The sequence below is a fragment of the Poecilia reticulata genome, linkage group LG1 (genome assembly GCF_000633615.1).
Source record: "Poecilia reticulata strain Guanapo linkage group LG1, Guppy_female_1.0+MT, whole genome shotgun sequence".
In the NCBI taxonomy this organism is placed as follows: domain Eukaryota; kingdom Metazoa; phylum Chordata; class Actinopteri; order Cyprinodontiformes; family Poeciliidae; genus Poecilia; species Poecilia reticulata.
In genome coordinates, this window is record NC_024331.1 from 21125265 (window position 1) to 21148338 (window position 23074).

A 23074-nucleotide genomic window follows, 5' to 3' on the forward strand; every position below is an offset into this window, starting at 1 on the left:
GTTTAATGTGAAATGCTAGTTGAGCAAAGATGGAAAACATTCAGGGCAAAAATAGACAATTATCTAAGCTTTATTTTGATCCAAAACTTTCCTCAGTTTACTGATTCTGAGAATGTCACTGGTTCTTCACAATCTCCATCCTCCATCAATGATGTGTTCTGTTCCAGTGACATAGGCCGACTGTGAAGGACACGGATACAAATCACAGGTGAGCTATATTACTTCACAAAACACCCAAAATTCATTGGCATAAGAATGTTTCTATACAAGTACAGAGACTACAGCCACATCCTGTTAGCCAGGATGAACTGACTCACCTCATCTGAGGCCAGGTATACGCAGAGGTGCGCCACCTCGTCAGCGGTGCACAGTCTTCCAGTCTTCTGTCGAGCCATAAAGTTCTTGTAAGCCTATGCAGCGATAAGATTTGTGTTATTTATTGACCTTGACAGCCAGTCATCAAAATTTTGACTTGTGAAACTTGAGATAACTTGCAGAATACCAGTGAAATAAACATAAAAATTGTAAGTCCAGGGTATACAGTACTTGTTCGGGGTCAGGCTGGGCCTGGATCCTATCCCTCAAGGATGGTGTATCAACAGTTCCTGAGAAAAAAAAAAGAAAAAAAAAAAAAAATATATATATATACATATATATAAAACAGCAGGCCAGACATTCATCTGAAATGTTGTTAGTATGCAGTATCAACTCTGTGACTAACTGGAGGATGTTGATAAGGAAGACAGGGCCAGGTCTGCTCCATAAATATTAGATAAGCTTGAGATTGCACTCACTTATGCCTTTGAAGTGACAAACAACAGGGTTACACAAGATATCCCTAAAAACACGGGGTGAGATTTTACATAAGGCTCCTAATTTCAAAGAACTCCACTCCCTCTCAATTACGATAGCAGGACAATTAAAGATTATCAATGGCAGAAAAAAAAAATAGACAAAATATTCTTTTTGTCTAACACTGACCAGGACAAACACAATTGCAGCGAATGCCTTGCTCAATAAAATCAGCAGCTATGGATTTGGTGAGGCCAATGACAGCAGCTTTGGAGGTACTGTAGACGCAGCGGTTCACAACACCTACAACCAAGAAGCACATGTCATTTACGCTTAGACAAAGACGCCAAGCAAATATCTGAGATAAGAAGATTTAAAAAAATGATCACATTATCAGTGGCATTGATTTTTATTATTATTTTTTTTACCTTTTATGCTTGAAGCAACAGAAGCCATGTTAATAATGTTTCCAGACTTTTTTCCCAACATCTAGAGTGATAAAATAAAGCAATTTCTTTTATTAATCTAACAAATAAAGTTCCATTTTAGTAAATTTGCTTCAGTCTCAGCAAAAAAGAAAAAAAAAATTCGTCAAGATGCTATCCTGATTTGTAGCTAGTTCAGAGGTTGGATTAGCGGCTGGATTAGTAACTGGACAGTCACAGTTCATCATGTCACAGGCTCAGAGTAATACAGCTAATCCCAACAGACAAAGGTTGAGAACAACTTTAGAGGCATATGTTGCTTATTTCTCCACAACATCCTGCACTATGTTCTCTCAGCAATGAAGTGAGCTGCTTTAAGAGTACAGCAACATGACGAAGAATCACCTTAGGCAGGAAAGCCTTGCACATGAGATACATGCTTCGCACGTTCACATTCATGGTGAAGTCCCAGTCAGCTTCTTCACAGTCCAGGACGGTGCCGTGGTGCACGAACCTGTAAGCAAGAAGCCACAATGGACCCAGACTGCAATAGAGAATGTTCTTTTGGTGTCGTAGCTGAAGCTGTGAGTATAACATCCAACTCAAATGAACAAACTAGATTAAAAAAGGGGTTTCCTTTTAAAAGGAACATTGAATATTTGATAATAAATATCGTAGAATGCTGTTAAAGTGTAGCTCAAAAGAAGAGTATACATGCTTTCAAATGCTGATTTGTTCTTCATGTCTAACGGGTTATATTCACTGGTTAACATCACAAGAAAGGTAGAGTACCCTGCAACGTTGAACAGCACATCAACGTGGTCATGATCCTTTGCCAGAGCTTCCACTTGGTCCTTCTTAGTCACATCCACCACTTTAGTCTTGATTCCTAGTCAGAAAAATATATTAGTTAAATCTTTAAAATGGATTTATGCACAGTGGCTCAGTTGGTAGAGCTGTTGCCTTGCAGCAAGAAGGTTCTGGGTTCGATTCCCAGCCCCGGTCTTTCTGCATGGAGTTTGTATGTTTTCCCTGTGCATGCGTGGGTTTTCTCCGGGTACTCTGGCTTCCTCCCACAGTCCAAAAACATGGCTGTCTGGTTAATTGGCCTCTCCAAATTGTCCCTAGGTGTGAGTGTGTGTGCATGGTTGTGTGTCTCTGTGTTGCCCTGTGACAGACTGGTGACCTGTCCAGGGTGAACCCCGCCTCTCGCCCGGAACGTTAGCTGGAGATAGGCACCAGCAACCCTCCCGACCCCACTAAGGTACAAGGGTGCAAGAAGATGGATGGATGGATTTATACATACATTAGTGGGCAGATTTAGATTTGTGCAAAGAAAATGTCTATTTATTCTACCACAGAAACTGACTGTATTTTCTCCATACATGATGAAAAGACGAGCACAAATTTGCTAAAAACTTGGAGGTCAAAGAAAAAATTAGCAAATGCATTAACTTAGTAGCATTTTAGGAGAAACTTGCTGTATTGTAAATCTAAGCAGACAAAAATACTTCAGCCAAAACAACAGTTCTACCAACCAAAATCTCTTGCTGGAACTGTAAAGCTGTTTGTGAGTTAAAGAAGCGGTCATGAAGAAAAAAATCAAAAATGTGGGTGGAATAAAACTACCCCTGAATAGAAAACATTATTTTTCTGCCAGAATGAAAAAATAAAGGTGGGAAGTCGTACAACAAAAGCAGTTGTTGTACGACTTCAGCCTTTTATAAAAAACCACTTGGAAAAAATGTGTGTTGTGTAATTGTACTTTGTATTATATAATAATTCGATTTTTATCTGATCTGATTGTTGTTCAGACTTTATTTCTGTGGGATAGAATCGAATGTTCCTTATCCTTCTTGGTTTGTTTAAATTTTTTGCAAATTATCTTTGCATGCAAGCGTCTCTGATTCAGAGAAATCCGTCACTCTTCAGCTAATGGGACTTACAACAGCTCTGCACCTATGTAGTAAGCAATTCTGAGTACAAGTCTGTAACCAGTTAATCAGTTCATGTCATGTTTACATAACTAAAATGACCAAGAACAAAATATCGTGTTAGGCTGCCCGTTTTAGGGTAGTTAGTAAACCCTTTAAAGGACTAAAAAAACATTTCAAAAAAGGTAAAGTAAGGTAAGGTAATTTGATTTATATAGCACATGTCAGCAACAAGGCAATTCAAAGTGCTTTGAAAAAGCAAGTTACTGCAAAAGTAGTTACTGCAATGCCTCCAGTCTGTTTTACCCCAGTTTTCCAGCAGGTGGCAATCACAACCAACAGAAAAACCTCTTGCCTTCAAAAGCGTCCAGCTCCTTAAGCTTCTCTCCATTTATGTCCGTGGCGGTGACACGAGCTCCCTCCTTTGCAAATGCCTGTAATTAAAAAAAACTTGCATCACTAACGCGACATTATTAGAGCATGCTGATTTCCAGATCAGTAAAACTATATGAAAAAAGATATCATCTACAATTAAGTCTGCAATGAAAAGAACACATAACTGATTTCTAACCTGAACTCGTTTAAATTTGTATTACTAAATGCCTTTTATAGTGCACATTGAAACTGTTAGCAACCTGCACACTAGATGTTTGAATCTATAGAGGTGATTGAAATGAGTTGAAACTTATGGCGTCAATGTTCCATTATATCCACAAAACAACCTTCTGATAGAAGACTTCAACACGCCTTCAGGGACCACTGAGTTGAGGATTCAAGTGTTTTATTACCACTTTGGGGAGAGTACGACATCAGGGTTTTGCAAGAAGATTGGTCTGAACATATGTTTACCCCATCTCTGGGAATGCTGTTAGAGCAGTCATTTACAGCCCACCGACATTAAATGGGCTCAAATGAGGCAATTTTGCTTTCAGGAGCTTTAGTCTTTTCAAAGGAAAGGCTTCACTTTTCGAACAAATTTTTGTAAAAAGAAAAAAAAAAGGGGGAGACATTATTATTATTATTTTTTAGAAAAGCACTTTACTATTGCTGCAGCGCGTCCAATCCCCTGTGCGGCAGCAGACAATACAATCACTTTCCCATCCAGACGGCCCATAGTTTTCACTGTGAAGAAGAGAAACCAAACAAATGAGGAGCACTGATCAGATATGAGCTCAGTTTGATATTTGTTATTCTTCACAAAAAGCCAAGCGTCTGTGGGATTCATTACACTGTCTGTCAGGTCTTATATAATACTTGAGCCTGCAGTAAACTGTGAAGACAATACCTGCTGACCAAGAAGTAATGAGTGACACTCTGTTTCTTTTTAAACAATGCAGTTTGGAAATCTTTGACACTTGAACAAAAAGCAAAATAAAGAGTAATTTAAATTCCTCACAGGTTAGCACCCATTTAAAAGGGTTTGATCACCAGTTTCATAAGCTCTTGGCAGACTGTGAGATTTTCTTCTTTTATTGTGAATTATAAATTAGTATACCACTGAAAAGTAAACTCGATATGTTCTTTATTCTGCTTTTATGCATTGCATATTTCTATCTTTGTGTGAATCCATTTGCCTGTCACTTTGTAAATGTTGCACAAAAATGTCCCGAAGTAAAAATCAGATAGATTTATGAAACATTAATGTATATTTTTCAGTCATTTATTTCTACTAATTCCAAAGATTGTTGTTGTAATAAGAAACTGAAAAGTAGTTTTGGAAAAAAAAAAAATTACATTAGATGGTTTTTTTTTTAAAAACAGAGATGTTATGGTCAAGTGGCTGTCAGCACTCATTCACCAACATAAAATACATTTTTGGTTGATCTTATGAAATTCTATTTTTCTCAGACATCAAATGTAAGGTTTTTTTAAGCAACAATCATCACAAAAGCCCCAAGAGAAATAAAGGTATTGAATAACTATGTGAAATTAATATGATTTCACTTGCTAAATGAGTGAGAAAAACAGAGAAGTTTTTCATGACATTTGGATGTGCACTTGTTAATGATACCAACACACTTAGTGGTTACGACACTGATGGACATGATAGAGAGCATTAAGAAAGCTTTACAAAGCACTTTTAGTCTTTCTGAGGACGCTTCTTGCTTTGGATTCAGTTACATTATAGGCTGCAAAGAAAGTAGCTAACCGAATAAACATTCGTATTTAAATATGGAAAATGAGCTAGTATCGCAATTTTACATGCATTAATGTAACATCTTAATACTTAAACAGAGAGGAAAGCATGAACAGCATATCTGAATAGCATGAAACCTGTTGAATGTAGATTTCGTCTAGACATTTAGACAGCGTCGCAAAAAAAAAAAAACGTAAGCAGAAATTTACCAACAGTCAGCGGATATGTAATAACTTTTACTGGAAGAAACAAGAAAGCAAATGCTTCGAAGAGACGTGAACTTCAGGTGCAAACTCACCGTCGTCTTTTCGACTGAGACACAGCTGCACGAAGCAAAGTCACACGTGACTCCCTTCTTGCGCAGTGATTGGTTGGAAAGCCGGAAGTGGCTCTGTAAAGGTAAAAAAAAAAAAAAAAAAAAAAAAGAAAAGAAATAACATAAGTAACTCCGAAGTCCTCTCGTGAAAGATCTACTCTTTAACAATGTTTGCAAACTGTAACCAGCAGGAGTCAGTGCTGTTCTTTTAGTTTGGAGGCTGAAAAGCAAAGAAAAAAATATATTGTTTAAAAAGTTGAATGACATGAAGGAATAATTCTACTTTTTTATGTTACTCAGAGCCACATCATTTATTCTTCTTTCTGGAGGAGATCATTTATGTTTTTCAGTTTTTTCTTTTTTGTGATTATCATTAATACAGAAAAACATCTCTATTCCAAGAGCCTTTAGCCTAATTAAACATAATCTCAATCGGCGACCTCTATGTACATCTGTGTCATTTGCTTTCAGAGGCACTAAAATACAATATGTAATGAAACATTCATTTGCTGTAGAGTTCATCTTTGGCCTCGGTAAGGCATTTGTCAAGACTGAACTTTGATATCTGGTCAAAGTTCTACATGAGGCTGTGCATGAAGATAAAGGCCCTGAAAATCTAAAAGCAAAGAAAATACCTTTAGGTCAATAAATGTCTAAAGTATCAGGAAATAACTAAAAATATGCACTGAGGGAAGCTAGTCTCATAACAAGCAGTTTGTAGTGGTGATAGTAAAAAAATCTCTCATCAAGAGGAAACCTCTGCCAGAACCTTGCCATAATATTTGTTAGACACTAAAACATATAGCAAAGGCTAAAACATAACCAACTTTGTGATATTTAATAAAAGTATCTATCCATATTTAATTAACATGATTATGTAAGATAAAAAGGACATATACCTGTACTTGTATCAACGTATCAACTTGTATCGTTCTTTGATTAAAAACGATACATTAATTCTAGTTAATATTTTTCTAGAATTTTCTAAAATTGTTTTGCGTAATTAAAAATATGTCTTTTTTGGCATGCTCTTCTTTTATCCCATGATAATTCAGCACTTTGTCTCGACGCTTGTGACCCTCAAGAATATATAAACATTCAAAACATTTTGTCAATTAGTACAATTCATCAACATGATTCTCACTGTAATAAAGAGTTTTTAAGCTTCCAAGTGTCTTATGACTTAGTCTTCCAGCTCTGCTGTTAGAAGCCCCAGAGATATTTTGGACCAAGATGTTTTTTTTAGCTCCTGCACAACACAGATCTCTTGGCTACTATATCCAAAGCGAGAAACATCGTAGTGATAAAAGAACACCAGATCACAGTATACTCCAAAAGCTTTGAAAAGACTCCAGCTAATCCTAAATGCTATGCCAGGAATTTGGATGCAAAATGGAAGGAGATAGTATTTTAATAAAATTATTTTCAATTCTTTTTCAAAAATTTTGGTTAAATTTAAAGCACTTTTCACAGACGAGAGTTGATAGAGCTTCAAAATTTCTAAAGGAAGAGTGGAGGAATACACAAGAAAATTCATTATTAATGCTAAACTTTAGTAAATGGGAGATGTGTTACATTTTTTAATTTTTTAAATGTTTGATCTTTAATTACACACGACAAACTTCTTACCTAATCCTAAATATGAAACATAAAATGCATGTATTTCATTATGGGGGATAATTATGGATTTCTGTCCACACTGTGAAAACAGATACATTTATCTTCTCTGCACAACTTTATGAGACAAATTGCAACTCAGGGGCTGAATTCAGATGAACGCTGAATACTTCATAAGCAGCACACAGCTGCTGCTGCATAATGGACTCTGAGACTCCAAAGAGAAGAAAATATAAGGGATTCTATCTAAGCTGTGGGATAGGTATTGATGTAAAAGAATTTGATGTTCTTGAAGATTTGACTATTAGCCTTTGCAAAGTTAATTTAGACCAGTCGTGTAATTCATGAATGCAAAGCTAAATTGTTAAGGAACACTTTCAAGAATGAGGCAAAAACAAAAACTACATTTATGTGACTTGTTGCAGCTCTTTAATGGTTTATTGACTGGATTGAGTCAAAAGAGAAAATGAATGAACTCCCCTCCTGGCGGCAGCATATGCATTAAATCCAAGGTGATCTGTCAATGTAGTCTATGTGGCTAACTATGTTAGTTTCAATGTATCAAGTTAATGGGTGTTGAACCAATATATAGTGCATTACCAGCATTGAAATAGTTAATTTCATAGCAAAGATTGCATTCGTTACAACAATTTACCAAAGTAAACTCAGAAATAAAATGTACTTTTATGAAGTGAATAGAGGGCTTTGCAAAATAAATAAATAAAATCATACTCTTGAACTCTCTCGCTTTTTGTTGTATTACAGACACATATTTTTGTGGCATCGTAACAATAATAGTGCAGAAATGGGAAGTGAAATGAAAACATTTTTCAAAGAAAGATATAAACTCACAAAAAGAAAGAAAGGGGGGTTGAATCTACCAAAAAGGCTGATTGTAAAGAGAAGACTGGTTCTCCAACAGCTGCTTAGACCTCTCTCTCTCTCTCTCTCTCTCTCTCACACACACACACACACACACACACACACACACACACACACACACACACACACACGCACACACGCACGCACGCACGCACGCACGCACGCACGCACGCATGCACTCAGTACCACATTCCAAAACGGTACTGATTACCGATTTTATCTCGAATGGGCTAATTTATCTGGGAAATGTTACATTATATTCCATTTAAATATCCTAAACATACATTTTCATTCACAGTTTAACGCCTGTATCTGCAGAAGCTGCTAATTTCAATCCGCTTTCACAAAGTACAAAGATATATGGCTGGATAAATTGTTCTGTTTAACTTGCAACTGTAAAGTTAAATTTAAATTCAGGAAGATTTAAACCTTATTGTTACAGTTCTATCTGAAAATCTTTCTTGTCAGCCGGTGTTGAAATGGTCATAAAAGGAAAACAGAAACGCTGTGTACAGATTGTATGTGTTTGGTTCTCTATTAAAACCAAACAAATGGCTCATGCTTACATAAGAACTAAGGCTGTGCTGGGGGAGAATGTTAGTTATGTTTCACTGTTTAATGACCAAACATAAATCCCTCACCAGCTTGCATAAATAATCAGCCTTGTAGTTGGATCTTTCTTTGTTAAGTCTGTCACACTGCCATCTGAAATATCTTGAACCCACCAGTCATTTTCTCATTTATAGCTGCTGAAAGAGGAGAGCAAAGCAAAGGAGCCATGATTGTCCATCAGTACAACTGACCACTTATAGGATACATTGGGTGAATTTAACACCTCAAGACTAAAACCAACAGGACAAAGTCTGGTTTAACAGACCAACAAAGCACTGCATTTCAAAAATGTCTTCCTCTTTGATATGTGAGTTGTTATTTTGTGAACATTTGAACAGAAAATAAAATCTCAATAGTGATTATTTACTTCAGTATTTAAAATTGTTCAGTGTATTTTTGCAAAATGTTATAAACAGATGGCATTCATTGTCGTTTGATGAAATATTTGTAAATGATCATCTTATTTAAGTCAGAGCAGAGAAGGTTTGAAATTTGGAGCTGAGTAGAGTTACAACAAATAAACTACAACAAATTTGCCAGTTCAATTAACGGAAAGGTCAAAGGTTAACACAACATACAGCTTGAGCTTGTGTACAAATAGGACAGTAATTTGGCATTAAATCTGACCTAATTCACAATACAACAGAAATACCCTATGAATCTGATTTAAAAAAATACATTTTCCAGTCATTCAAACGAATAACTCAAAAGGCTGGAGATGTTTTGTTGCCACATATCACTGATGGCCATCTTAGGCTCATTGTGATTCAGGCCACATATGTATATTTGTTGAACTGCTAATAACAATTAACAAGTCAAGTTTTTTAACAAAGCAAAAGGAAAAAAATATGGAAAAAGTTGAAAAATACACCATAAGAATTTATACTTAGCCTATATTTGTAACTTTTCATTTGTTCTTGGTCCACCTGTGTGCTACCTTTTTAATTTTATTCTTGTTCTGAATTTTTGACACACTTGACTGGGACAATTTGCTGAAAGCTTTCTAAAACTATTTAGTGTTAGTTTGTATCTGTAAATTCCAGTTGCATTCCCAAGAAGCGGGGTTGGGATCCTGATTTATTTAAAAAAAAAAAGTCTAAGTCCAAATCAGAGGAGGAAAATGAAAAAGGCTTTTATTACCTCTTGTGTGTGGTGTTTGACATAAATCTCCCCAAATAGCTGAAGCTCAAAAATGTATTTTAATAAAGAAAACAAAATGTTTTTGCTGCCTGTATTTGCAGTGGATATATAAATGTTTAATTTTTTTATTTAAGCTATTCATAACACTCCCCTTTAGTGATGTAGAAATTCTTGGTACTTGGTATTCATAATTCTAAGATTTAATGTGTTGTTTTTTTTTTTCATCTTGAGCTTCTGATCCCCCTAAAGGATACGTTTCAAGCCTTCTGCTGTCGCCACACTGTTGTCTCGTCAGCCAGCCTGGATTTAAAAAGCTACCAGATGGTCCTTCAGTATTAGCACCCAGTCAAATATTAATTCTTTCTGAGCATTTTTTTTTGTTTCCCTGTGACTTACCTGTAACATTTCTCTGTGCACAGAAAAAGACTTCTTCCTGTGCTCTCTTCAGGAACCTGTTTGGGAAAGTTTCTCTATGACTAACAAATCACAAAATACATTTACCTACCTGGAAACTTCCCTGCTCCATCACTACTTCCTCAGGGGTGCAGCCAAAAAACCTTAAGTCTGTTACTATAAATCACAACTACACCCTGGCAGCTCCTCCTCTCAGGTCTGAGCTCATTCTTCAACCTACCTGCCTTACAACATGTGTTTGTAAATCAGCATTTTATATCTTCATTCAGATTAAAAACCTACTTGGACCAGCTCCTCCGGAATCGGCAACGGGTTTCCCCTCAATTCAGCAAGTGCCATTTGTCCAGCCATTGTAATTCTGTTTTTCTGCTCAGAAAGAAACAACAGTGAAAAGTTATTCAGAGTGCTCAATGTCTTGTGAAGTGAACATCTTAAGCTTTCTTCTGAGCTCTTGGAATGTACTGAATGGGAGTCTTTAATATGTCAGAAACTATTATGTCTATTTGCAGGTTGAATAAAAGTTTCTATGCAGATAAAAAAAAAAAAAGTGCGAATGAAAATATTAAAGTCTTTTGAAGACTTTAAAGTATGAAGGTTTTGGAAAATCCCAAAACCTTCATACTTTATTTTTTTCCAGATATTCATCACAAAACTCCTTTTCAGCTCTTCTTTCAGAGAGTCATAAATAGTGTATTTTCAAACGCACCTACAGCAACCTTGCACGGTTTTGTTGAGGAACAAATAATAAAAAACAGTTTTTGTGTTTTTGTGCCAGGGTCAAAGATTCGTAATGCATATTTGTTAAGATCTTTTTGATGTGCAGTTTTACAAGGTTTTATTGTACCTTTGTACAATGAGATCATTTGGAGCTGTACAAAGAAATGGAAGGTTTTCCATCAGTGCAACCCACATACTCGTCTCAACCCACAAATGCTTTGCACTTTGTAAAGAGAATTAAACGTTACTGCCAACAGCAGTCACAGCACAGACTCTTTATTACAATTATTACAATGAAAGAAAAAAATTCACACAACATAAACTTCCTTACTTGTTGTGCAAAACTTTGTAATAAAAAAATAATCTCATTAAAATAAAAAGAAACCCCCTTGGGAAATCTTAAAGAAGGCTTTAAGTAAGACTTTTTAGCCTTCTGCATATATGATAACCAACAGAAAAAGCAGGATTAAATGGAAAACTTTTAATTGCATTTGTGTAAAGCAGTGAATGAAACTGACAAATGGAAAATAAAAAGAGGCCAATGACGTCCCTCGGTAGTAAATTCTGTGCCCAACTAACTTTCTCTCAGCCTGACAGCTGTTTTAACAAAGTCCTTGAAACAATAATTAAACTTCAAAGAAGGAACAACAGCAGCAACTAACTTCAGAGATATGTCAAGTTCCTTTGTCGCTATCACTCTGTAGCTTGATATGGTTATTTACAAAATGTCTGGTCTGCAGATTAAGTGAAGCTACTCCCTGAAAATCTCTGAAAATTCAAGAAAAGATGTTATAAAAAGGGAGCTGAAGGCAGTCAAACCCGTTGTAGAGCTGTATTGTTGAGGCACGAAAAAGTGTAGCTAAGATAAAACAGGGAATTGTAATCTTTTCTCTTATTGTGCCCTGACCGGGGCTTGTTTTCAGCTGTGTGATGAGAACTCACAATGGGCACACGCTGATTTACTTCAGTTTGTACAATCTAAGTGCTCCCAGCAAGAAAGAAAACCAAGAGTTCTTGGAAATAAGCTTTCAAGAGGTTTGCAACTGAGCTTGACAAGCAAGCGTTATTCAAAATCTTTTAGCTGTCAGTAGGTGAGGATGTTTGTGTAGGGAAAAAGACATTAAAGAAACTATTACACTAGATGTAGTGCAGACACTGACCATTTTCATTGAATTTGGACCCAGAGAAAGATGATATCTGCTACATTACTTGTCATGTTACAAATTAAGGCAACACACCAGGTAATTCTATTGCGCTGCTCCTGCTTACGGCATTAACAGGAAGACAAGTCCAAAGCAAGGCACATATGTTTTGAAAGACATTAATTATATTTAATACAATTGTTTTCTCAGAGCTCTAGTATTGGAAATGACTTGATATAATGTAATAAAAATACTAAAAGTCAATCCTGTTTACTCTTGATCTGATTGTTCTGCGAAGATAGCCACATTTATACCACACTGTTTGTATTGTAAGAAATAAAATAAGCTTTTGTTGAAAATTGTGTGAAGCTGATATCATTTTCAAGCAAAAATCTTCTTCACGCAAAGCCTTGCCGGAGGATACAGTTTGCTGCCACAGGGGATAATCTTGGCCGTCCAGATCCCATTTCAAAGAAGTGTTGTGGGAATATGGTACAAAAAACACACAATAGCATGTGATAATGGTTTGTACACCTTGTGCCAAAAGTGTCCAGCTTCGTCTCAGCGAGGCAATGACACAATAGAACTTGTTGGGCTTGTGGGCATGAATAGGTCAGAGCTATTCTTGAAAAGGCCCTGAGATGAAGCGTCCTAATTAACATGAGCTCAAGAGGTCTTAATTGTGATTTGCTGTGATAGGATCCTCTTCAGTCATAACAAATTACACTCACACGGCCGGCATCAAGGAGGGCTCTAAGTGTCACATTACAAAAAGAACTGGTGGCAAATGAAGCAGGTCATGGCTGGGAAAAAGGTTAAAGACTGTAATCAGATGTGATTATTCATCAGGGAGTAAAATCGACAGGCTCGGTTTCAGAACTGTTTTCGAAAAATATTCCAAAATGCCATCCCATGCTTCCTTAACAATTTGAATTAACATGTACCATTAAAAAATTGAGTAAAGACACTAACCTATCATAGTGATATGACAGTTTTATGAAGAGTAACAACTGAATCCATGAGTTTTGGAAAGATTCTGACATGCCGACTCGAAACCTGTTTTGACTCACAATCTGTCTGTGAGCCTGGCAAAGAAAGCAGATAATTATTTTCCAATCTGGGAATGTTTGTGTTGCTGACTGACAGCAGGTTCTGAGAACAGCAAATTATTTAATAAATGCTTCCATGGAGCTTGCATGCAGATCACATTTGGCCAGATTTCTGAATCTCCATACCAATGTAATTTATTACTACCTCATGAATCTGATTTCAGACATTGCTTTGCGTATTATGAACACTCTGCCTTGGTCGGTTCAACACCTCGACCAACATCTCATCATCTTTGTTTCCGTTTCATCTTCTCCTCTTTGAACCTCCGTTGCACCGTCCACCCCCTGTCTGACCTCCACCAGCTATGTCAAGCGCAGTCTGCGCCTCAAGCTGGGCTAATAATGAAGATGGCAAAAAAAGGAGCGTCTCTCCTTTGCCTGAACAAGCAAGACTGATAGGTTCAGTGAGGTCAAGTGCATCTGCCAGGCAACGATGTAAATTGAGTTGAGTTGATAAACTTACTTTCAGAATCAGACTTAATTAAAACTCAGTAGTTTGATTCAACATGCTTCAGTTTAAAAAGACAGAACAGCAATCAAAGTGATAAACAGAAAAAAAAAATTTCTCTGTATAATGGAATCTTCTGCTCATATACAGTTTCTTGCAGATCTATTCATGCCACTTGAAACTTTTCACAATTTGTTACATTAGCTCTTTCAAGGTATTATATTAGGGTTTTGGGTGATATATTTTAAAAAAATCATCGTACACATAAAAATTTGAAAAGTATGACTTGCATATGCACTGAATCACCTTCAGGATACTTCATAAAATACCCCTAAATGTCCGGCATGAGTTATGGCCCTTGTATGTCACGTAAGTAGTAGACAGAGTCCTCCTGTGTATAATCTAATCTCAATATGAATCCAGCTTTTCTGAAAAGACATCAGAGGTTTGTTAGAGAACGTCAGTAAACAAACAGCATCACATAGACCAAGAAACACTCCAGGCAAGTCGCAGAGAAGTAAAGCAGGGTTAGATCATAAAAGGATTAGGTTGTAAAAGAACATCATGAGCTTGTAATATCTTAGCACTGCTTAATCCATCACCTGAAGTGGAAAATGTAAGGCTAAATTGAATTGAAATAACAAACCATTGAAGTTCTGGCCATCCATGGAAAGCAATAACAAGAAAAGCAGCCAGGGACTCTAGTCAGATGAAAACTAAAATGTATTTTTTGTCTCTGTTTTTTTTGCTTTCTTGCATGTATAAGGAAGCTGGTCAGAATTGGTCGTACGATGGATAAGATAGATACAGGGAGATCCTGGAAGAAAATGGTCTTAGATTAAGTCAGAGGTCAACTTTCTGCAAGCCAATTTACCTAAACAAACAACCAAACATGTAATGTAATGGTTTACATCAAAATGTTTCCATGTATTCTAGAAAGTCCAAACTTAAAACTTGCAAAGAATTCGTGGTAAAGTTTGAAATGTGGCGCTCTCCATCTAATCTGACTGGTTTTAAACTACTTTGTGAAGAAGAATGAGTAAAAATGTCTTACTTTAGAAGTGCAAAAGAGAGAGAACATTTTCAGTGGTATTTGCAGGAAAAGAGGGCCCACAGAGAACTGTATATCCAAATGCACTGGATTATAATTACAGTTACATCTTCTTTCTTATCCATAATTGTAAAATCTATTCAGAGCTGTGCATACTTTTCCTCACTTCACAATTGTAGACTGCTTTATGTTGGCCTGTCACATAAAATGCTCGGAAAAGTCCTGTGGTTGGAACAACAAAAAAGGGAATCTGGAATGTAGGGGGGTAGGAAAAGATAAACAAGCATAATAAAAAAATAACAAACTTGTTTAGCAGTAAAAATCATTATTTGTGCCATTTAAACTAACCAGGTATTATGTCGGGTGTTGATCCCAGTTGTGTCTGCTAAAGGGATTTTTGCTGTCAGACAAGAACTAACCATTTTTGCTGGTCAATTATTTCTTATGTGTCGGGCCAAAAAAAGCTATTTACTTGTAAAACTAGCAAAGCTGAACTCCTACTTCTTTTTCATGCACCATACTGCTCTTACTCTGCAGTAATTCATAATGACGGCGCTTATAGTCATTATCCCTCTCACATACAGAGGAGATTTCCTTTAGTGGCATTTTTCACAGCTTTAGCACAACAGTGAGTTCTGTTTAGAGAAAGTCTATCGCAAATGTATGTACTTTTCTTTCTTTTCTAAGCCAGCACAGTTGGATCTCCTACACAGAAGCCCTTTACAGCCCTATGGCTCAAACTAATGGATTTCAGTGTACAAAAGGTATAGATTTTAAACAGTCTATGAGTTATGACGCTTGGCAACTACTGTTGCTTTGGAGGGAAACTGGTCCGAGTTGCTGTTCAGAGACAAAGTGGACAAAACATGGTGCAATCACTGCTTCTATTGATGAATTCATCTTTCAAAAAACTATGATAATTGTTCATAAATATGAAAGTATTTCATTTTGTACTTAAACTATTAAGAATCTAACAGTGTGTGGTCAAGAGTAACAACTAGGTAACGGCAAGATTAGCTGGTCATCATCATCAGCTGCCATGTTTGTGTTTACAGAGTGTCAAAAGAAAAGGGATGGCATTTGCAATAAAACTAATACATTTTTAACAACAAAATCAATGTGAGAAGGGGTTATGAGGTCATTTCTAAACAACCAGGAGCAGAAAACAGTCAGGGCATGTACCAATCTGCCCAGCAGTGGACAGGTCTGCAGGTTCACTCAGAGGTCAGAATGTAAAATGCTGAGAGAATCCGCACCTAAGACCAATATATCAGACTCGACATGCCTCAGTTCGCAAGTTAAATGTTAAAGGTCATGATGGCACAGCTAAAATAGGGGATGGAAAAAGAGAGCTTGATGGCTCTTTTTGCCCGTAGAAAAAAAAGAGACAATGATTTTTTTTTAAAGAAAAAAAGGTTGTAAGAAAACTTGGTTGTAGTGAATAGGTTTGCAAAACTGCATTTTTGATTTATATTGATGAATAAATGGGTAAAAGCCTCCATAAACCTGTTTGACAACAATAGGTTTGGTTTGGCTATGAATAAGTAGGCAATTCTTAACAAAGTCCATTTTATTGAAAATTACCCAGTCGGAGCATCACCTGAATATCAGGTAATAACAACCAAACAGCTCTCAGTCTCTCATCAGTTATTTTATGAATACTTATGTGTTGAGGTGTGGCATTATTGAACAACAGAAAACAATAGATAACGTAGTGAATCTGCGCACTGGCGCAAGCAATACACACAAATACAGGATAAACACAACTTATCTCCAAAGATTGATCTTGATACATTTTGATGGGGGTTTAACTCAATTTTAATGAAAAGAGGATTGAATTAGTCACCAGAACAATACAATTAATTACTAATACACATGATTTGCTGCTTCTAGGGAAATGTGCTGTAAAGAGACTTTACAATGTTGCAGAGTCAGTCAAAACATCCCGTTTCTACTTTGATAGGTCTCATGTGAGTGCCTCTTCTGTAATGCCTTGTCAACACACTGAAAGTAATTGGAATTTAGTTTGTGGTGCTCATATCTCATTACACTGTCACTTGTAGGATGTGATGTTTACATGTTTGCCTCCTTTTTGCGAGTGCACAACTCTCCCCGGACAAGACAAAATGGAGATAATCCAAGAGATGGGAGGTGATTTATTATAAATCTGCTCACTGATACAGAAAGGATCTAATTTGCTGTAACAGGTACATTGATTGCTTAATGAACAAGAAGGCTGCAGCGTAAAGGTCGACTGGCTTAACAGTAGTGTGGCACATACAGAGGATCACAGCATTTACCGCCTACTGTTTCTTCTGCTTTTTCCTTCATCTTTTTGATGAATAATACATGTATACTTTTTTCTTATAAAAGTCTTCATTCAGTACAACATAATAAATGATTTCAATGTAAAGCTGTGACGCTTCTTTCTTGGATCATGGACATATTCAGTGGATTTTGCACTGCTTTTGGAATTGATCATTTTAGAATTGTTACCTTTTTTTAAAATTTTGTGTTACTTTTTTGCTTTTCTGCTTGTTGTCTTCAGTATTACCAATGTGTTCCTTTTTAGACATATGCTGTTATAAAGGTAGTAGATGTTACATACATCATATCGCTGTAGACTTCTAACAAACACGGTTTGATGCTAAATCAGAGGAAGCTACTGACTGTGGAAATTAGTCAGCTTAACATTGTTTAACACTAATCACATGGCAAAAATTACAGCAATGTATTGCAGTATTGAGAGTGCGTGTGTTTTTATGTGTCATTTGATTTTATGAATTTATTTTAACACAGATTTATTTAAATTAATGCATGTCTACCGCTTGTTTAAATATATGCCAGTGTAAACCAGAGATAAGAACACAGACTGAATTTTATGCTCTGAAACATGTGGCTGTGTCTCTGGTTGATAAGTGACTTGGAAAACAAATTACAAATCGTATGGTCAGAAACAGAGAAAATCCACAAATTAAACCAGAAATCCTCTCACAACTTCTGTCTGAACAAACTTTCAGGTGTTTTTATTTTATGTTGCTAAATATAGTGCATGATATTTACTAAGCATTCTAAAAGATGGATTTGAGCCTGTTGAATGCTGTGGGTGGATTGGACAGTGACAGCTGTGCAGATTTAGCTTTAAATCTGTTATGTCCTAATGAAACAATATCAGTTCCCTTTTTGTCCTGTGGGTCAGGACTCATCTCAGCTACAGGAAATCCTTCATTTCACAATCTTCCCCCAAATCAAATGCTCACGATGCTTCTTAGGAGAAGCATGAGTGAGTTAAGTACCTGCCGTGAACAGATCCACAAATTATTTTAATAACCTTGTGTCTTTATGTTCAAGAGCATTTTCCATTACAAATTGCAGCACAGTTCAATCTTGAGTCATCTGGTTTAGATGGCACAATCTGTTCAGCTCTACTTCAGCCAAGTTTCCATACAGGCTGGGTTGACACTAAGCACTGCAGGGATTTGATTAATGAGCACATTGGTAGACTTCCTTGTTCTTTGTGATTGGACTGATATTTCACAGGTCTTTTTGCAACACACCAAATTCAAGAGGCTTTTTAAGTTCTGCATAAATTAAATAGAAAGTTGTTTTAGCACTATGATGATGGAAGTAACTTACTGTAAGAAACTTCTAAACTCAAGGGACATTTGCAAATGCCTATTGCACAGTATGCCCACTTATTAGATACAACCCTGCTTTGAGCACTGATACACAGTGAGTCCACTCTTTCCGGATCATGTTGGAAGTGTTCCTATAAAGCTTGGAGAATCAGATTGTCTAAACTGCATTGGAGAAACACTATTGCTGAAGCATTATGAATTTAATTCAGGGGTCTTCCTGAATTAAACAGCCCAACACTTTAATCTCCTCTGAACCAAACGTTACAACCTACATAATCATGCAGGCTCTAAGCTCCTGGCAACTGCCAACCCCACAAATGGATTGTCACATAGAGAGACATGATCTGTCACTCTAGAGTAAACATCTCCACTCTTCTGCAGCGCAGTAGTCAAATAAATCACTGTATCCAACACTTTGCATAGCACACTGTGTGATATTAGGCTTGGATTTGTTACTTTGTTACAATGTGGTTTTAACCATTCTGAAGGCCACATGAAATCACTTTCTTTTAAATATACACTAATAGCAGAATTCAGTGCAGAATAGTTGGTAGCAAGGACATTTCACTATTTCCTTGTGAAAGACTGGCATAACAATTTAAATGTGAGTAGATACTATTGGCAGTATAGTGCATTTTAGTATATGTGGCAGTATGCCCTGTAGGCTTTGAACGCACCACACAAGTGCCTGAATCTAATTGGTTGTGGCGCTCGCTGGCTGCCTGTATATAAAGGGCCCTCCCTCACCTGGTTGACATGACGTTGTTTTCCTTCCGGTTCAGACCTCTGCGTTTGTTGGTGCTGCACGCTGGGTAAGGCAGGCTTCATCTCTCTTAAGCAAGCTTATTACTTGTGATTCATTTACATTTTCTGTATAACAGCTGCAACTTAATGCGTGCGCTCAAACAATGCGCTTAACGACACTCTGATCGGCGATCAATTGTACCTTTGGCCGCCTGTACAAGCTCCATGTCTCCTCCTTCCTGTTAGAGGCACTACATAAAGAGCTCGGTGGTAAGTGAAGTGCTGGAGTTTGCATGCTTTTAGATTCCATTTCTAACATTTATTTTTGATAGCCGCTGCTGTTTGTCCTGGGCCGGCTGTTTGCCTGCTGTTCTGGTTGTCCACCTGTCACCTGGATAATCTGTCGGCTGCCTACCTGTCGTCCTGTTTGCTGGCTTCATGCCCGCCGTCCGGATCTGCGTAAAGCGGCTCCTATCACTCGTCCAGTGTGGCTGATTTGGGCTGATTGGGGACCAGCTCGGACTAAGCCTTCTAGTGCCGCTTTGAGTGGCGTCTGCTACAGCGGATCGGTTCCTCCCAAGACAGACTTTTAATTCGGACTATTGCTGCTTGAGTTGTTGTGGACTGAACTGTATAATTGTATTTGTAATTTGAATGTTTCTTCTATTTTAACAGGAACGGCCAGCTCGTGGTGTTGGTGGTGGACTTTCTGGGTGGTGGTACTACTTCTGGTTTGGTGCACGATTTTCTTTTGTTTTGCTTTGTTTCGTTTGCTGTGTTTCTTTTCTTTTAGGACACTACCCCGAATTTCACTCCCGTCTCTGAGTTGAGCCATAACTGACTTTTAAGGTGTGAGTGATTTTAGATTAGTATTTTTTGATTAACCAATTGTGGAATAAATAAAATTGTTGAATTGTGAGATTGTCTCAAGCCTCATCTGTAGCGGGTCTGTGTGCCTTAAAGGTAACTTTTTAGTAGTCATTGCAACCAATTTTATCTTTGCTAAAATAGTGCTTTTGAATTTAAGTTTCCACTTTTTAACACACTGCTCCCGCCACATATATATGTTTAATAATAATAAAAATATATATATATACAAAAAAAGTGTGATATACATTGGTATTCATCCCCTCTTCTCACCTAATTAAAATATAGTGCTAAAATATAGTCAGAAGCCATTTTATTTCCAAACAGTCCACTTGTATTTTCTGCAGAATCATTTCTGAGCCTGAAGTTGTCACTTACCTTCATTTGGTGAAAACTATCTCCAGCTCCCAAGCATACTGTATAAATGTTTGATAGTTAATCATCTGGTTGGTTGCTGTTGCAGCCAGTGGCACAAGGGACTGCCAGTAAATTCATTTGGTCAATTACTGGAAAATGTCAGATCCTTCATTGTCTGGTGGATACGATGTCCCAGAGGAGCAGTGGACCCACAACAATTCTTGAATATTAACAAACAAAACATTTCTTTACAGAAGGAAAGTAAAATTATCCAGATTAAATATAAGATAACTGTATACTTGCCTTAAAAATATTACAAGCTGTAATAAGAAGAGGAAAGTATCTCTTCTGGGAGAAGTCTAGCCAGGGATGATGGATCAAAGTCGTGATCCACCATCCATTTCCAATTAAGTGAACATAATGTGAATCAAAATGCCCTCAAGTGTGGAGTAAACAGCTGTTAACCAGGATCAGATATTTTATTTCCTGTGAAGAAGAAAGAAAAATACCAAAAACGGTTCTCATGAAAATACTTTGAATTACCCTGTTTATGAATGGCGCTTTACAAATAAACTTTTCCTGCCTTGGTGCATCACCATTTAAAAACTTTGTATTTTCAAGTTCAGCTCACACAACTTCATTTTTAATTTGTATACAGTATATGCAGTGTTGACTGCAAATAATAAGAATCAATTTGATTCTAGATTCAACCCAGAGGATTCAAATGTATTGATGGAACAAGTTCTGCTTCCATGCATTTTGTCTCCCTGGATGGCTACATTTTAAAAGTGACAACTTCAGAAAAATAGTTTTATAAGATTGATGTGAAGTTTCTCAGAAAAGAAAAAGCAGTTCTGTTCACTTCAGAACCAATGAATTTTCTGTGACAGTGCATGCAAATGAATACAAATTGTTGTAAAGAGAACAAGGACTGGAGATCCACACAGAAGCTAATTGTCATATTCCACAGGAAATGTGGAGCAGCAAACACAACTTCTGCTGACTTGAGGGACAATTCTAAGCATCTCTTACAAGCGATAGCAACAACTGCTCTCAGTGTTCAGGTAGCACAAAAACCAAAGAGCATGAATGGCTTAAGTGTTTTTTTTTTCCAAAGACTAAAAAGGAAGATGTAAACAATTTAAACTACCGCACATAAAGTGTTTATTTTTCCCCAGCAGCAGCGCTCAGGGAAATTGAGAGCTATGTGCCCTAAGCTATTGTCACTGTGGTGGGTATGAGACAGTTCTAAAAATGACTGACACAGACCAGCACTCCTAAAATGCATGTAGCAGATGCTGATTTCTGTGGAGCAATGTCCTTATTTAGTGATGGGAACCTATGGCTGATCGCGATGTAAAAAAATCCAAAACAATTCTTTAAAAAAAAAAAAAAAAAACACCCGTGTCACTTGAAGGAAATAATGTTCTCAATGCAATATATTAGGTCGAGAAAGAATTTGTAAAATGATTAATTCATTCCCCAAAGTAAGATAAAATAAATTACTTTATAGCAAATAAAACATTAAGACATCCACTGTCTTAATGTTACTGAACAAAATTGTTTATTTGACTTCAAAGGCTAGAGTCAAGACTGCTTTACATTTAATTTATACGTTGGAAATTTGTATAGTAAAATGCAATAAATTAGTTGTGATGTACAGAAAATAAACATTAGCAAGCTCAAGAACATGTTTAGTTCTTAATATATAATAACAAAGGCTAGTTATAAAGACTAGATGACATGTCAATTTATGGTCAATTTATTGCAAAATAAAGTCTGCAATTTGATAGCAGAATGGTTTTATTTTTACATCACTTTGCATGAGCTACTTTCAAACTAAGTGTTTTGTGTTCTACAACTACAATTCCTGTGCACTTAAAATTTAGTTTTGTTTCAAAATTATGTTAAGAATATATTAAATACATTAACTTTAATATATTTTACACTATAATTAATATATGGTATAGAATACAGACTTCAATGGTTTGGAAGACAAAAGTATTTGGAAATGCCAAAGGTGTTTTAAAGAAAAGTTTGTGAATAGGTCACAAAAGACAGAGTAAAAAGACAGAGAATTTCAGTTTTGAGTTAACAAAATATTGGTAAATTTGACATAATAAAAACTGTTAAATTATGGAAAATATTTTGATGGAAATTCTGAAAAAAAAAATACAGAAAATGTCCTGGTAACTCTCTGCCAGGATATTTTCAGTTTTTTTTTTTTTTACAGAATTTCCGTCAGAAGTTTCTCGTAATTTAACAGTATTTTATTTCAAATTTTTCCATAAAAAACAGGGAAATGGCCTGGTAATTTTCTGCCAGATTTATTAAATACTTTATTTTGTCAATTTTTTTTATACGATTATTCTTACGATAGAGTAATTTATCGTAAAAATAATCGATAGATTACTCGATTACTAAAAAATTTGTTTATAATAGCCCTAATTGTATAAATAAAATAGCATTTATAGGGGGATCGGAGATTAACGTCTTTCCTTCGCCCCCCTTCTTCTACAGCCAGACCTCCTCCCCCTTCTTGCAATACGGCGTCCGTCTGGCCCCCCCAGTACTCAATGGTACACTAGACCGGCTCCACCCTCTTCGACCCCTCACACTTCTAACGGTACATTAGCCCCCCCCACAATGTCTCTCCTTCACTCCCTCCTTCTTCGCTTCCCCCACCCCTCACCCCTCTAACGATACGTCAGCCCCCACCTTCTCTCCTTCTT

At 36.6% G+C, this 23074-nt stretch overlaps 1 protein-coding gene and 1 long non-coding RNA gene across 5 annotated transcripts; one reads left to right on the plus strand and one right to left on the minus strand.

Annotated features, from left to right (window-relative positions):
* Window positions 1–54: 54 nt before the first annotated feature.
* bdh2 (3-hydroxybutyrate dehydrogenase, type 2) lies at window positions 55–10635 on the minus strand. Of its 3 annotated transcripts, none has more exons than XM_017306937.1 (11): window positions 10552–10635; window positions 5587–5679; window positions 4194–4273; window positions 3507–3585; window positions 2010–2106; window positions 1623–1731; window positions 1221–1281; window positions 982–1095; window positions 547–605; window positions 318–410; window positions 55–180 (listed from the first exon to the last, which is right to left on the minus strand). In XM_017306937.1, exons 3-11 carry the CDS (start codon window positions 4263–4265, stop codon window positions 127–129), a joined length of 738 nt encoding a protein of 245 aa, XP_017162426.1. In that variant the 5' UTR covers window positions 4266–4273; window positions 5587–5679; window positions 10552–10635; the 3' UTR covers window positions 55–126. The 3 variants fall into 3 exon arrangements, with proteins under 3 accessions (XP_017162426.1, XP_008412016.1, XP_008412033.1); XM_008413794.2 differs by lacking the exon at window positions 10552–10635 and adding an exon at window positions 8745–8832; XM_008413811.1 differs by lacking the exons at window positions 5587–5679; window positions 10552–10635 and adding an exon at window positions 5498–5517.
* Window positions 10636–19057: 8422 nt separating this feature from the next.
* On the plus strand, window positions 19058–20037 carry LOC103467416 (uncharacterized). 2 transcript variants are annotated; one of them, XR_001776952.1, is made up of 3 exons: window positions 19058–19186; window positions 19256–19388; window positions 19451–20037. It is a non-coding gene; the product is annotated as an uncharacterized LOC103467416 (long non-coding RNA). The 2 variants fall into 2 exon arrangements; XR_534070.2 differs by having other exon boundaries at window positions 19058–19388.
* Window positions 20038–23074: the final 3037 nt, after the last annotated feature.